General features: G+C 34.6%; 2 protein-coding genes across 4 annotated transcripts; one reads left to right on the top strand and one right to left on the bottom strand.

Moving 5' to 3' along the window:
• Positions 1 to 7,574: 7,574 nt before the first annotated feature.
• Positions 7,575 to 10,438, bottom strand: LOC125204266 (Prefoldin chaperone subunit family protein). Its single transcript, XM_048102867.2, has 7 exons — positions 10,140 to 10,438; positions 9,510 to 9,609; positions 9,264 to 9,293; positions 8,988 to 9,089; positions 8,520 to 8,627; positions 8,008 to 8,062; positions 7,575 to 7,832 (listed from the first exon to the last, which is right to left on the bottom strand). The coding sequence occupies exons 2-7, from the start codon at positions 9,599 to 9,601 to the stop codon at positions 7,782 to 7,784; spliced, it is 438 nt and encodes a 145-aa protein (XP_047958824.1). The 5' UTR covers positions 9,602 to 9,609; positions 10,140 to 10,438; the 3' UTR covers positions 7,575 to 7,781.
• Positions 10,439 to 10,750: 312 nt separating this feature from the next.
• On the top strand, positions 10,751 to 14,720 carry LOC125207913 (ERAD-associated E3 ubiquitin-protein ligase HRD1B-like). 3 transcript variants are annotated; one of them, XM_048107427.2, is made up of 8 exons: positions 10,751 to 10,900; positions 11,634 to 12,179; positions 12,280 to 12,456; positions 12,634 to 12,783; positions 12,858 to 13,054; positions 13,288 to 13,444; positions 13,800 to 13,923; positions 14,321 to 14,720. In XM_048107427.2, the coding sequence occupies exons 2-8, from the start codon at positions 11,647 to 11,649 to the stop codon at positions 14,462 to 14,464; spliced, it is 1,482 nt and encodes a 493-aa protein (XP_047963384.1). In that variant the 5' UTR covers positions 10,751 to 10,900; positions 11,634 to 11,646; the 3' UTR covers positions 14,465 to 14,720. The 3 variants fall into 3 exon arrangements, with proteins under 3 accessions (XP_047963384.1, XP_047963385.1, XP_047963383.1); XM_048107428.2 differs by lacking the exon at positions 10,751 to 10,900 and adding an exon at positions 10,943 to 11,230; XM_048107426.1 differs by lacking the exon at positions 10,751 to 10,900 and having other exon boundaries at positions 11,623 to 12,179.
• Positions 14,721 to 15,107: the final 387 nt, after the last annotated feature.

Below are 15,107 nucleotides of genomic sequence, written 5' to 3'. Positions count from 1 at the left end.
CCGGCTTCCTCTTGCAGTTGCCTCCCCCTGTCATCTCATCTATGTGGCCCACCGACTGTGCCCTCATCTCTTCCGGCTCCCCTTCAACCTCCTACCGCTTCGTCTTCATCTCCGGTGTGACGTAGTAGGCTTCCTAATAATATACCGCCCAACTAGCGGCGTCGATCGCAGCTTGTAACCGTCGATGCACCTTAAGGCGAGGCTGAAATCACCTAACCTAGTTTTCATATTTCGGTCGTCAATTTGAGATCTGCGTATATATGGCATCGTCTTGCTTGTCGATTGTGGAAATTTTTTGAAAATAAAAATTGGAATTTCAATCGCGAAATCAAGGATCACATTCGATCAATCCAACACTTATTCTGTATTTTCACTCGTCGATTACGTCTGTAATGGACTTTATAGCATACGAAAATTACTTTGATCTGAGGCATTATCGTTTGGGAAGATGCGGAGCCTGAAGCTGAAGATAATTTTCAGATGATCGTAGATGGTTCGCATTAAAACATAGTTAGATCACATTGAGGAAGCTGGAATTGCTACGTACCAGACTGCCAAATCCATTAGGTAAAATAGAACCGATTTCTTGGGATTTACCACTAGTCAGGACCAATCAGAATATGAGAATATACTGATTAGAGTGATTAGAGTGAAGTATTTCATACTTAGAGTGAAGTGTTTGTGATCCGTGCTTATAGTGCACTATTTTTTCATCTCAGTGAAGTAAAAATGTGCATAGAGTGAAGTATTTTATGATTAGAGTGAAGTGTTTGTGATGCATGATTATAGTGATCTGTTTTTTCATCTCAGTGAAGTAAAATGTGCTTAGAGTGAAGTGTTTGTGATCCTTGCTTATAGAGCATTGTTTTTTCAGCTCAGTGAAGTAAAACGTGCTTGAAGTGAAGTATTTAATGCTTACAGTGAAGTGTTTGTGATCCTTGCTTATAGAGCATTATTTTTTCAGCTCAGTGAAGTAAAATGTGCTTGAAGTGAAGTATTTCATGCTTAGAGTGAAGTGTTTGTGATCCATGCTTATAGTGCACTATTTTTCATTTCAGTGAAGTAAAACATGCTTAGAGTGAAGTATTCCATGGTTAGAGTGAAGTGTTGGTGATCCGTGCTTATAGTGCACTATTTTTCATGTCAGTGAAGTAAAATGTGCTTATAGTGAAGTGTTTGAGATACTTACTTATAGAGCATTGATTTTTCAGTTCCGTGAAGTAAAACGTGCTTAGAGTGGAGTATTCCATGGTTAGAGTGAAGTGTTTGTGATCCTTACTTATAGTGCACTATTTTTTTCAGTTCAGTGAAGTAAAATATGCTTAGAGTGAAGTATTTCATGCTTAGAGTGAAGTGTTGTGATCCTTGCTTATAGTGCATTGTTTTTTCAGTTCAGTGAAGTAAAACGTGCTTAAAGTGAAGTATTTCATGCTTAGAGTGAAGTGTTGTGATCCTTGCTTATATTGCACTATTTTTTCAGTTCATTGAAGTAAAACGTGCCTAAAGTGAAGTATTCCATGTTTAGAATGAAGTGTTTGTGATCCGTGCTTATGGTGCACTATTGTTTCATCTCATTGAAATAAATTGTGCAAGGAGTGAAGTATTCTATGGTTAGAGTGAAGTATTTCATGCTTAGAGTGAAGTGTTTGTGATCATTGCGTATAGTTCATTATTTTTTCAATTCAGTGAAGTAAAACGTGCTTAAAGTGAAGTATTTCATGTTTAGAGTGAAGTGTTGTGATCCTTGCTTATAATGCATTGTTTTCTCAGTTCAGTGAAGTAAAACGTGCCTAAAGTGAAGTATTCCATGTTTAGAGTGAAGTGTTTGTGATCCATGCTTATAGTGCACTATTTTTTCATTCATTTCAGTTAAGTAAAAAACGTGCTTAGAGTGAAGTATTCCATGGTTAGAGTGAAGTGTTTGTGATCCGTGCTTATGATGCACTATTTTTTCATCTCAGTGAAGTAAATTGTGCATGGAGTGAAGTATTCTATGGTTAGAGTGAAGTATTTCATGCTTAGAGTGAAGTATTTGTGATCCTTGCTTATAGTGCATTGTTTTTTCAGTTCAGTAAAGTAAAATGTGCTTAAAGTGAAGTATTCCATGCTTAGAGTGAATAGTGCACTATTTTTTTTCATTTCAGCGAAGTAAAACATGTTTAGAGTGAAGTATCCCATGGTTAGAGTGAAGTGTTTGTGATCCGTGCTTATGATGCACTATTTTTTCATCTCAGTGAAGTCAATTGTGCATGAAGTGAAGTATTCTATGGTTAGAGTGAAGTATTTCATGCTTAGAGTGAAGTATATGTGATCATTGCTTATAGTGCATTGTTTTTCAGTTCAGTGAAGTAAAATGTGCTTAAAGTGAAGTATTCCATGCTTAGAGTGAATAGTGCACTATTTTTTTTCATTTCAGTGAAGTAAAACGTGCTTAGAGTGAAGTATTTCATGGTTAGAGTGAAGTGTTTGTGATCCGTGCTTATAGTGCACTATTTTTTCATCTCAGTGAAGTAAAATGTGCTTAGAGTGAAGTATTTCATGCTTAGAGTGAAGTGTTTGTGATCCTTGCTTATAGTGCACTGTTTTTCTGTTCAGTGAAGTAAAACGTGCTTAAAGTGAAGTGTTGTGTTCCTTGTTTATAGTGCACTGTTTTTTCAGTTTAGTGAAGTAAAACGTGCTTAAAGTGAAGTATTACATGCTTAGAGAGAAGTGTTTGTGATTCATGCTTATAGTGCACTATTTTTTTATTTCAGTGAAGTAAAACGTGCTTAGAGTGAAGTATTCCATGGTTAGAGTGAAGTGTTTGTGATCAACATGTATATATGCTATAAGGCATTCAAACATCACTATAAGGTATTAAAACATCACTGTAAAACATATTCACAGTACAAGTATTCAATTATTAAAAAAATAGCTAATAAAAATCATCTAAAAGTGCATAGCTATGAACTAAATAGATAAAAAAATTTTTAACAAAATATTAATGTAAGTTATGAACTGACTTTTGAATTTGAATGAATCGAATATGTTTACAGTGAACTTAATGACACATGTTATTAACTATATCACTTTCTATAAAGTTTGCAATCATTTTTTCACATCTATGTCCATGTGTTTGCTACAATCTTCATAATGCCTTGATGTTGCCTTGGATTTAGTCAATGACTCATGGTTCATCTTCAACAACATTAATGTTCTGCAATACTTTGATCTTAGCCTCTGCTTCAGTTGCTCTATACCCTTCTCTTCGTCTTTCTTTATGTATATCTGTAGCTTTCGAAAGATTAACAGAAAGTCCTATCATTTAAAGAAAGTAAAAAAAGATTAATATCAACATTTAATATAAAGCCAAAATAATTCACTGTAATCAGTATATACTTCACTATAAACTCAATATACTTCACTGTGATCATAATATACTTCACTCAAATGGCAAAACAGTACACTCACATGTTATTATACTAACAAAATATATTGCACTATAAGCATAATATACATCACTTAAATGCAAAACATTACACTCACATGCCAATATAGTTCACTATAAAAACAACATACTTCAATACAAGCACATCACTCAAATGTCAAAATAGTATACTTACATGTCAATATACTTCACTATAAACAGAATATACATAACTCAGATATCAACTCACATGCCAATATACTAGTTCACAATAAACACAATACTAATTCACTATAAACACAATATACTTCACCGTAAGCATAATATACTTCATCAAGTTTCAATCGTGATTCTTTTCATCCCTGCAGATCTCTCTCTCTAGAAAGACTATGCATAAGAATAAGACTAGTGTGTGTAAATGTGTATTTTTTTCCACTCCTGTAATTCACAATTTTAGTACAAATACAGATATAGTTAGAAGCATAGTTGCAATAGAGACATAAACATATATATTTTTATCCAATTAGTGTAGTAAGTAGAGAGAGAGAGAGAGAACTGATAGTGACTGCTAATGGTTATACGATCCCAACCGAAAACAACGATGGCTACACCCCATCGATCTCTCTCCCAACGCCACTCCGGCGAGACCCTTCGCCGCAAACATCCCATGGCCCAGCCCTACCCCGACGTTGGCGTAAACGATGACTAGATGTTGAAACTTAGCAGGAAGTGAGAGAAGCGGCTGAAATGAGCAACGAAGAGAGAGGAAACTGCAGAACCCTAGGTTTCCATTGAGAGAAGAGAGTAGAGAAGAAGAAGCGCAGTGGGTGCGAAACGATACATTTTTTAAAATGAGTGTAATTGATTTTAACCCTAACTTTTGTAAATGACTATTTTGCCCCGCCTTATTATAGTGAACTAATTCATTCTCATAATGAAGTACAATCTGGGACAATTTTGAAAAGCATAAGTTGAATATCAACCCTTAATTTTCTTGATTGTGTGGCTGAGATTTACTCTCTAGTTATATATTTAAGGGATGTTTGTCCTATATCACTACTCTATGAATACATCCCTATATATATATATATAATGTTTTCATATATATATATATATATATATATATATATATATATATATATATATATATATATATATATATATATATATATATATATCTTTGATGATATTTATAGTTGTAAAACATATTACTAAAGTACAATGTATATGATGTTATATTTTTCGTTGTGATTGTGCTTCATATAATTTGATATGATTATGTTTTTTTTAAAATATTAGCAACGCAATATATTACCCTGCCACAAGATGGATGTTACTAATAAATACAATAAACATTAACTAATATTATTTTTTTCTCTTTCTATTACTCCCTCTGTCCCAAGATAAATTAGCACAAACTTTTTAACATGGGATTTGAGGAAATGAGGTTTTGAGGAAATGAGGTTTTGTTAGTAAAGTGAAAAGTGATAAAGTAAAAAGAAAAAGTAAGAGATGGGACATCAAAAAAGAAAATGACTCACTTATCTTGCGATGTCCCAAAATTGAATGTGAATCGCATATCTTACGACAGAGGGAATAATACATTCAATTTTTTTTCGCTCTCTATTTTTACACCAAACAACATATTTTTATCACAGAGCCTATATATTGACAAAGTTTTATCCACTCCACACTATATCTATTGATAAGTATGAACAAAAAGAACTTTCTTTTGATTTTTCTACATTTTCTTTCCTGCTTTATTACTCTATCCATGCTCTATTAATTATCACTCTTTTCCATTTTGATTCATCCCTTAATATTTGTCACACTTCATTTTTACCATAAATAGTATGTCACAAATTCCACTAACTCACTTTATTCACATTTTATTATAAAACCAATTTAAAAAAGTGGATCTCACGTCCCACTAACTTTTTCAACCAATTTTTATTTATATTTCTTAAAACTCGTATCTGATCAAATAGTGATAATTAATCAGGGACGGAGGGAGTACTATTTATTTACTTAATTCAATTAACATAATTTTTGTTCGATTAGAGAGAGTATGAACGAATGAAACATGGACAGCACTTGAATTAATCCAATTTAGAATATAAAAATCACAAAAAAAGAATAAAAAACTCAACCGGCAACAAGAAATAGCGGTATTGTTCCTTTTGCCGTAGAAGTTCCTTTTCGCCGCTGTACTGGTGCAGTACATCACACATCACGAGGCGTCAAAAATCAGCTCTGGATAAATATAAGCCGTTAGATGACATTCGAAACCATACCCCGCGCTGCACGAGATTCCGTCCGTGGGCCCCACTTCGTCATTATTGCTGTTTATTTATTTCTTTAATTTTATTTTGCAAGGCGAACAAAAGGAAAATAGAAAGGGTACTAAAATTCGAGCAGAACTGTGTTTGTGCAAACATGAACAGTTATTCTTCTATTTTCGAAATTTGTCTTTTTTTAATTAAATTTTCAAATGAATTTGACAGTAGTAATAAAACAGAGAATCTCACGTCGCAACTGAAATTACAAATCAATCAACTCATATGTAGAAAACGGTACTAGTGTGCAGCTGTGTGTGATCAAGACAACTATTCCAACTCACACTTTTTTCTGACCTATTTCCATTTTTAAATATTTGATAAAATTTCCCACATTTTGAGATTGATAATTATAACCCCACAATCTTATTTATGTGTACAAAAATGTTCATTTACATTCTCCGGCATTAGAATATCTCAATGTCGTAATTTAGACTGAGCACACATCGACTATGATATTTGCCAATTAAGTCAGTCAGCTTATTTAATTTTCTAAAAATTGAACGGCACCATTATCTTAATGTTCAGGTGTAATTTATTTAATTTTAAAAAAATTTGATTAAACGATTTCATTAAGCAGTTACTACTAATATTTTTTTTGCACGATGTTCTTGTTATTCTACCTAATATTTTCCAGTGCTCTTTAGTCAAATTCAAATCTATAGATATTATAACAAATTGGACACGAAAAATAAATTATAGTAGCATCTGTATTTTTAATTGAGTAAAGGTGATTTTTAGTCCTTAACATATTGGCGATTTTTTTATTTTGGTACATAACATTATTTTTTAAATTATTTAGCCCTTAACAAACACAAGTCCGTCACATTTGGTCCGAAATGAATGGAGCTGTTAAAAATTAACGGTCAACGAATTTTAAATCAATTTTGACCGGATTAAGAGTTTTAAAAATTAGAAATTTTTTTCTTTTTCAAATAAATTCTATTTTTTTTGAAATTATTTTTATTAAAAGGAATTGCTTGTATCATTTAAAAACCCTAGGACAAGTTTACATTCTTAGTATTCTTTTTTCATCTTCTTCATTGTTTGGAAGAACATCAAGTAATCCAAACTTGTCAACCATGGACCGTTCGAACTACAGCAGAGAGACCGGTGGGAGTGGCGGTGGACGTGACCTCCGATTCCGGTACGAATTTTGCCATTGCAAGAATCGGGCTTCACTCCGAATCGTCAACACCTATGGAAAACCAACAAGGGGGAAGCTATACTTTATTTGTGAGAGAAAAGTTTGCCAATTTTTCAAGTGGTGTGAGACAATCGACGAAGACGACGCCGTGACTTCTTCAATGCACCGAATGTGAGAGTTTTAGTTTGATTTTGTCATCAATCGAGGAGAATAATAGGACAATAGAGAAATTACGTAGTGTTGTGATGTATGGATTTTGTTTCTTTGTTGTGGTGTTTGTTCGCGATTGAGAGATTTCGCTATTTCATTTTCTTTTGTTATATATTTTATGTTTAATTTAATTTTGTAATAGTTATTATTATTATTTACTTAAAATTTTGTAAATTTTCAAATTTTGATTAATTAGTTATTAGACATTAATTAAACATAATTAAAACTCTTAATTCAGTCAAAATTGATTTAAAATTCGTTGACCGTTAATTTTAACAGCTTCGTCAATTTCAGACCAAATATGACCAATTTTTATTTATTAAGGACCAAATAATTCAAAAGATAATATTATTGACCAAATTAAAAGAATAGCCATATGTTAAGAGAAAAAAAAAAACCAAAAAGGGACTTTAGTCTTTTTAATATCACACTATCATCAATTCATCATTAAAATTCACTGGCACGGTTGAGCACGTCAGCAGGAAATTAACATGATGATAAAAACAAAAGAAAAAGGAAAGGCATATGGCAGGTTTTTATAGAATACATTCTCCATTTCTCCTTCAAAGACTAGTCTTTTCCTATCTAAATTTCTCTCACAATCAAAATCATGTTTCACTTTTTTTTATGCCAAAATATCTTAGTAACTCTGAACAATTTGATGTTGAATAGCGCGTATAGATTATAGCTCAGCGTCTGGTATGTTGAGTAATTTCCTTATAGCTTCCAATGCCTGCATGGAACGATTAATAAAGTTATCAAAACCATCAACATATTTAGGTTACGATTAATATCGACCAGACAAGGTCATCTCTCCTTAATTTCTTCAAACAAGTTTTAGTTTTAGATGTTTTGCGTATGAACAAATGTAACAGTTGGAAATATTGAGAAAGAGGCGGCATAGTTACCACTTTGATTTGAACTTTTATAGCTCCAATTTTGCCAGTGTACTCCTCTATTTGCCTACAAAAGCAAGTGAAAATTAGCTTCCTTGCTCATTAACATTCAACAGGTTCATGAAAAAATTCAATGAGTGAAGCTCAAAACATGACCAACATCATGAATCCAGGATCCTTATCGCATTCCATCCAATTTACATACATCTCATTTTTCTTCTTTTATCTGTTCGACTAATAACAAAACATACACACGTAAAGAGAAAACGAGGCAGTCGACTTCAGTGGTAGAAGCAAGCAGAGAACTTAAGCAAGTTCAGGACCTTTTCCTTTTCAAACAAATGTTAGATGTTATATGCAAGTTTAGGATCCTTTTCCTTTATTGAAGTCTCTAGATCTAGACCCGAAGAAAGTCACTGACATTTGTTGACAAAAATTCAACATGCAAGTAACCTATTTTATAAGTGGCTCACAAATCATACACACATTAGGTTGATTCCATTTTAGTTGAGACAATGACATACCTGGATAGTAATTTTTCCCTTTCAGCTATATACTTCAGAGCTTCAGCCCATGTAAACTCCACATAAAATCCATGTCCTACCTCAACAAATATATGCCGAGTATCTGGCCTGCAAATATGCAGATAATAAGAAACTATTAATCTAAACCCCAGCTACAATAAAAAACCATTCAAGTTGATGGCATCTGCAAATTCAAAAGCATAACATCCATCAATTTTCAGGTACATAGTAGTAGTAGTAAGTACTTTCTGTCATCTCCCTTTCGCTTTACTTCTACGTTTATCTGTGTAATTCAGTTTTATTTACATGTTAGAGGAGTCAGAGACTATCTAAAAGCTATTCAAATAAATTTTAAAAGTTCCAACATCAAGCCCCTCAGCTCTAATACAAACATTTATGTGGCCACAATTAGGGAAAACTTAATAGCAGCGGTCACAGCTCAAATCACTAACAAGATGGTGAGCTTACGCTTCAGCTTCCGTGTAGATTTCGGCACCAATGTTGACGAGTGTCCTCATACTGGTCACCGTATTCTTCTCCAGATTCTCAATGTTTTTTCTAAGGTCAGAGCTACGGCAACCAGGCTAAGAAAAGCAAATTTATAAATAAACTAGCTAAACCATTTAAAAGACTAAAATCGTTTTATTAAACACCCTAATTAACCTAAAAATACTCTTGTAGCCAGAAATCATAGATGTAAATGACCAATAAAAGAGTAATATCTTAAATAATCACAAAGGATACAAAGTCTTCTGCCGCTCAAAGACCTTGTCCCTGCAAAGTAGCAGAAGATATCAATCATTTCGAGACTTCTTTTGGACTAATATTTCTTATGCAATAAAAGATGTTTCGTATGACACATAACATAAATGAAAGGAAAATTTTCTTGATCTTGAACTGATTTTACCAGACAAGTACGCAAAAAAGTTGAGAAAGTAATAACAGAATTAGTTGCATTAACGAAATGAGGAAGATGGAAATGAGAAATACCGTTCAGTAATAGCACGCACAAGATTAGGTTTCAAGCGCCCTTCAACAAATTCCTCAAGCGTTTTGATTTCCTCTGATAGCTCAGTGTCCATGGCAGCCCCTGCACCAAACCACACGCGCTACATTCAGCATTCAATCAATGTATCTCTAAGGCTAATTGTTCGAGGGGAGAACAGAGCGCACACCCTCACACACATGAGCACAATTCCAATTGAACTGTAAAACGCAATTTCCAGTAGCGTTTTGCTCCAAACCCTACCTTCTACTGCTAGTGAACGCTTTTGCTTTCAAAGTTATGTAATAAAATTATGAAATGTTGCGAACTAGTACTAGATTTCAAAGATTTGGGTGAAACCACCACGGCTATGAACTAGTATGAAGTGTATGAGCTAAGCAATCTGGAAATTAGGGCTCACTTAAATTTTCAGTCAAGGGATGGACTCGAAACGAACAATTAAGAGTTGCAATATCCACGCCGGAGACGAAATTCTTCCTACACATCACAATTTTTTCCTTCCAATCAAAGGTATACCCTCTCAATTCAATATCTTTTCCCCATATTGATTCCTATGATTTTCTCTTGATTGGAATAAAAGTTAATTGATTGGGGAAAAGGGGAAGGGGAATTACCTGTAGGCTGTAACAGAAAGGAGAGGGACGGATTTTCCGCCGGCGGCTGGACGGCGTGGAGTGGGCGGCAGCTGCTGGTGCAGCAGAGAGCGAGAGAGAGAGAGCGTTTAAGGAAGACGGGATTTAGAATTTCCCTTTTGGGGTGAATTGTTGAGAGAGAGAGAGAGTAGAGAGGAGAGGAAGTGACAAGAGTTTGAGAGAAGAGAGGAATTGTAGGAGGAAGGCGTGAGAAGAGAGATTGGAGTCAGAATTCAGAAATTGGTTTCAATTTGAGATGAAAGAGAGAGTGGCGTTCGATGAGTAAATTTAAATCCAAGAGTGGACACTAGAAATATTATTATGCATCAATTTCAACCATTACCCTACATTAATTACTCCATTTTAATTCTTATTAAATTTACTTATATTGATACAAATATTAAGAAGCTCCGAAATTATTCAGCGATACTTGACACACTTAAAATTGCTCGAATATAAGTACATAGTACTCAAACTTATTATATTGATTTTATATTGGTAGAAATAAAAGATTATGCTGTACAGTACTACTGTATAAGAAAAGTATAAAAAAAATCCCGTGTTTTACACAATTTTTCAAGTGTGTTTTTTTAGTTACAGAAATAGACGACTAATAATTTATCTCATATAGTAATCTGTAAATACTAAATACTGTTATGTAATGTAAACACAAACACGTCATATCAGAGTTCTGACTTGAAAGGCTTTGCCCGAACTACGATCCCGATATCGGCGGCGATCCTGTACGTCTCCACCTCCGATTTCAACTTCTCTTCTTCTTTTGTATTTTCTATTTCATTCTTTTAGCTGCTTCCGCATATCAATAGCTACTTCTGCACAAGATCCATCGATACACTTTTGCCCTAATTCTAATTTAACTTCTTCTTCCACCGGAAACCCTCAAATTGATGTTTGAGTGTCTGATGGGGCTGTTTTTGGAAAATTTTCCAAACATCTGACTTTTTTTTCCACTGTTTGTTGTACTTGAGCGCGGGTGTTAGTGATTAAGGCTGAAATAAGCTGAATGGTGGGGAAACAATGGATTAATTTAACGAATTTACGGAATTGACGAGGTGATGGCTGAAATACTTGTCTTCAGTGTTGTGCTGGTTTATTTATCTATTTATTTTCATAATTAGTACTCCTTCTGTTTGTACTTTACACATGGTTTTGCCTAATTTGTTGAATGTAGTTGGTTGTGAATGCGTGGTGTGATGCTATCGGCAATTCCTTATTGTCTATGTATTGTGTACGTGGTGACGTTTATCCTATATGTGGAGTATAAGAATTTTTTTAGGAGAAATTCGATAATATATGAGGTATTATAAAGATTCATACATCCCATATGTATAATAAAGATTTATACATCCCATATGTTAGTTGAAGTTTACGCAATTGTCGAAATTGAGATTTCAGATTTTGATACTCCACTTGTAAAGGAATAAGTTTGCCTGATTGTGTGAATATGATTGGCAGGGAACAGAGCGAAATGATGAGGCTGCAAACTTATGGAGGGATTAGTTTAATAGCTACACTGGCTGTTATCTATCATGCATTTAGTAGCAGAGGCCAGTTTTATCCGGCAATGGTTTACCTTTCTACTTCAAAGATCAGTTTGGTGCTGCTTTTAAATATGGGCCTGGTAGTTATGTGCATTTTGTGGCAATTAACAAAGAAGATCTTCCTTGGCAAGTTACGAGAAGCGGAAGTGGAAAGGCTGAATGAGCAGTCATGGCGGGAAGTCATGGAAATACTGTTTGCCATAACTATTTTCAGACAAGATTTTTCGGTTTCATTTATAGTGATGGTTACTGCATTACTTTTGATCAAAGCTTTGCATTGGTTGGCCCAGAAGAGAGTTGAATACATTGAAACGACTCCATCTGTTCCTAAGCTAGCTCATATCCGAATTGTATCTTTCATGGGATTCCTTCTCCTTCTTGATTGTAGCTTTCTCTACAATTCAATCAAGTATCTCTTGGAAACCAAACAGGCTTCAGTTTCACTATTCTTTGCATTCGAGTAAGTTTTTTTGTCGACTGATAGTGGGTTATTCTGTTTGATTTATGGCTCGAATACTATTTCTAATCTGTATTGTTATGGTGCACATTTCCTTTCTCAGGTACATGATACTGGCCACAACAACTGTATCAACATTTTTGAAATATATATTCTATGTCAGTGACATGCTTATGGATGGACAATGGGAGAAGAAGGCTGTTTACACCTTTTACTTGGAGCTTGCTCGAGACTTGCTTCACTTGACTATGTACATGTGTTTCTTCCTCGTCATTTTTGTGTAAGAAAATTTTAAGCTTTAATTTTCTATTGATTTAAAACTTTTTAGCTTAGTGTTATGGTTGGCTAATCAGTAAAAGTAACATGGATGCTTCATATCATGAACCTGATATTTTCTTAATGCAATCTTATTCAAAAGATGTTCAGTGATATCAAATTTGCTATTTTCTTTCTTCAGGAACTATGGTGTGCCTCTTCACTTGATACGGGAACTGTATGAGACTTTCCGTAACTTCAAAATCCGTATTGCTGACTATCTACGCTATCGGAAGATTACTTCAAATATGAATGATCGTTTCCCTGATGCAACATCTGAAGAGATCAACTCGTGAGTTATTTACTGCTCGGTGGAACTAGCTGGATTTCTACTTCTTACTCTACTTCATATCTTTTGATTTTCAGGAGTGATGCAACCTGCATTATTTGCCGAGAGGAGATGACTACTGCAAAGAAACTTCTATGTGGGCATCTCTTTCATGTCCACTGCCTCAGGTCATGGTTAGAAAGACAAAATACATGCCCTACATGCAGAGCACCTGTTGTACCACCTGAACATGGGATGAGTACTACTGGAACGAGGTCTGGTGGTCAACAACAAGGTATAATGTTTTTTCCTATTATCCCTTGTTAGAGCAATAGAGCTTCATTTTTGTTAAGAACTGAGCATTTGGTTAGACTTTTCTGCATTTCTCAGTGTTTCAATTTAGGATCAACAAGCTTACTGGTGATGATTCTATAATAGAAAAATATGATGCCATCTTTTGGTTATGCTTCATATGAAGGAATGCAATGAACCTTTACAAACAACTTACTAACTTTCCCGTGGGTACAGGAACTAGCGCTACTGGTACATCATCTCAAGGCTCTGTCAGTTCTGGTGAGGCGAATGGTAATATCAGTCAGCATCAGGCTAGACTCCAAGCTGCTGCTTCTGCTGCATCTATGTATCAGAAGTCTTTTGTGTATCCTTCTCCAAGTACTCTAGCATGGTATGCATTGTTTCTCTGTTCACCAATTATTAGATTTCTTCCGTAGTTCTTATTAGCTTCTTATTCACACTGTTGCTTCGTAGTCAAAACTGTGAGGCATGGAAATTCATGTTTTTTTCTGAATGTTGGACTTGTAGAATATCATTGATTTCGTGTTTTGGGCTATTATAAGGTCATAGACCATACATTGCGTTATAGTTTGAGCGACACATTGCTTTTGGAATGTCACTTGTACCACTTATGAGGAGGAATCATATTGATTGCGTGGGTAGTCTTGCCTGCAAGGCTGCAAGTGTTCTCTAACAGGAAAAATAAAAATGGCAAATAGTTACATTTATTATCTCCACTATTGCAGGTCGCCTGGACATACTGTACCTCCTCAACCATTTGGACCTTCCGGCCCCAATATGACAGCTAATGATAGTGCATCAGCCTCTCAACAGGATATACAAGTAAAATTAATTGAGCGCCAGATTGAGGTATATATAACATTATTTACCTGTCAAATACAATGTTTCCTTTCTTTGTGGAGGGCTTGAACAATAACATAATTGAGATAAATTACTTCAAGCCACCATTTTTCATGATTAAGTTATTGCTTCAATGATTTCCAAGGTCAAGGATGTGATAATACTATATAAACACTGCTTCTTGCAATGATCTTGTTTCATGATTAAACCATCTATAGTTACCACTGCAAATATGGCTGTCCCTATAGAAATCTCAAAACTTGAAAGCAGCTATCAGAGTGCAAATGTGACTAGATATCACATGCTCTAAAATTTATATGTCGATCACTACACTGCTCTTTTCTGGACCCAGTTAATATAAATTAACTGCACCTTTATGATGTGAAATTTCTGTACATGCTTTCAGTATCTACAATGGCAGCTCCAGCATCTACAAGCATCAGGCAGTGAGAAGAAAACGGGCGCAGGAGCATCAGATATTAAAGGGAAGGCAGTATCATCACCATCTTCGTCGTCTATTGTAGACTCTAGTGAGACGGGCAACCCATAGGCTGACTAACAGGAAAACCATGGAATTACATTTGCGGTAGCCACTATTCCTTTTTCGCCTTCACAATCGAACTACATTAAGTATTCTGTATTGATACTGTTTGAGAGTCAGCATAATATGCTCTGTATCTTGATTGTTAGACTCCCTGCCAAATACGGTTTGCAATGCAGTGTGAGTTAATCTAGGGCTTTTTTGCTCCTCCTGTATATACGGTGTAGTATACTTCAGCATTCGTATTTTGACTCGATCAAGCCAATCCTGCTTATTATAACTTCAAAGAATGCCTTTCTTGAATGATGAGGAAAAGGTAGGCTATATAATTTGTAGCTTCTCAGATACAGTAAGAAATATTTTTAATTGAATGGCCCTAAGAGAGTTAAATCGTTAATCATCTTCTTTGAGCTTCTTAGGAGTATCATCTTTAGTCTGCATTAGCGTTATTATTTGTTTATTTTTAGTCTACATTAGCATTTTTTTTATTTTATTGTTTGTTTTGACCCTAGTACCTCATGAATTGTTGTTAACATCACTAATTTAACAAATTACAGTTACACAATAATGGATGTTGATCTGTTCCTTTCTCATATACTTGGGTCAATAAAAAAACAAATCATATTTTCGTGAGTACTACTATGGTTTAGGC

Source organism: Salvia hispanica, chromosome 6, assembly GCF_029641045.1.
Source record: "Salvia hispanica isolate PSC_SH4W2 chromosome 6, Shi_PSC_v1, whole genome shotgun sequence".
NCBI classification, from domain to species: Eukaryota; Viridiplantae; Streptophyta; class Magnoliopsida; order Lamiales; family Lamiaceae; genus Salvia; species Salvia hispanica.
This window is presented reverse-complemented; position numbering and strand designations above follow the sequence as displayed.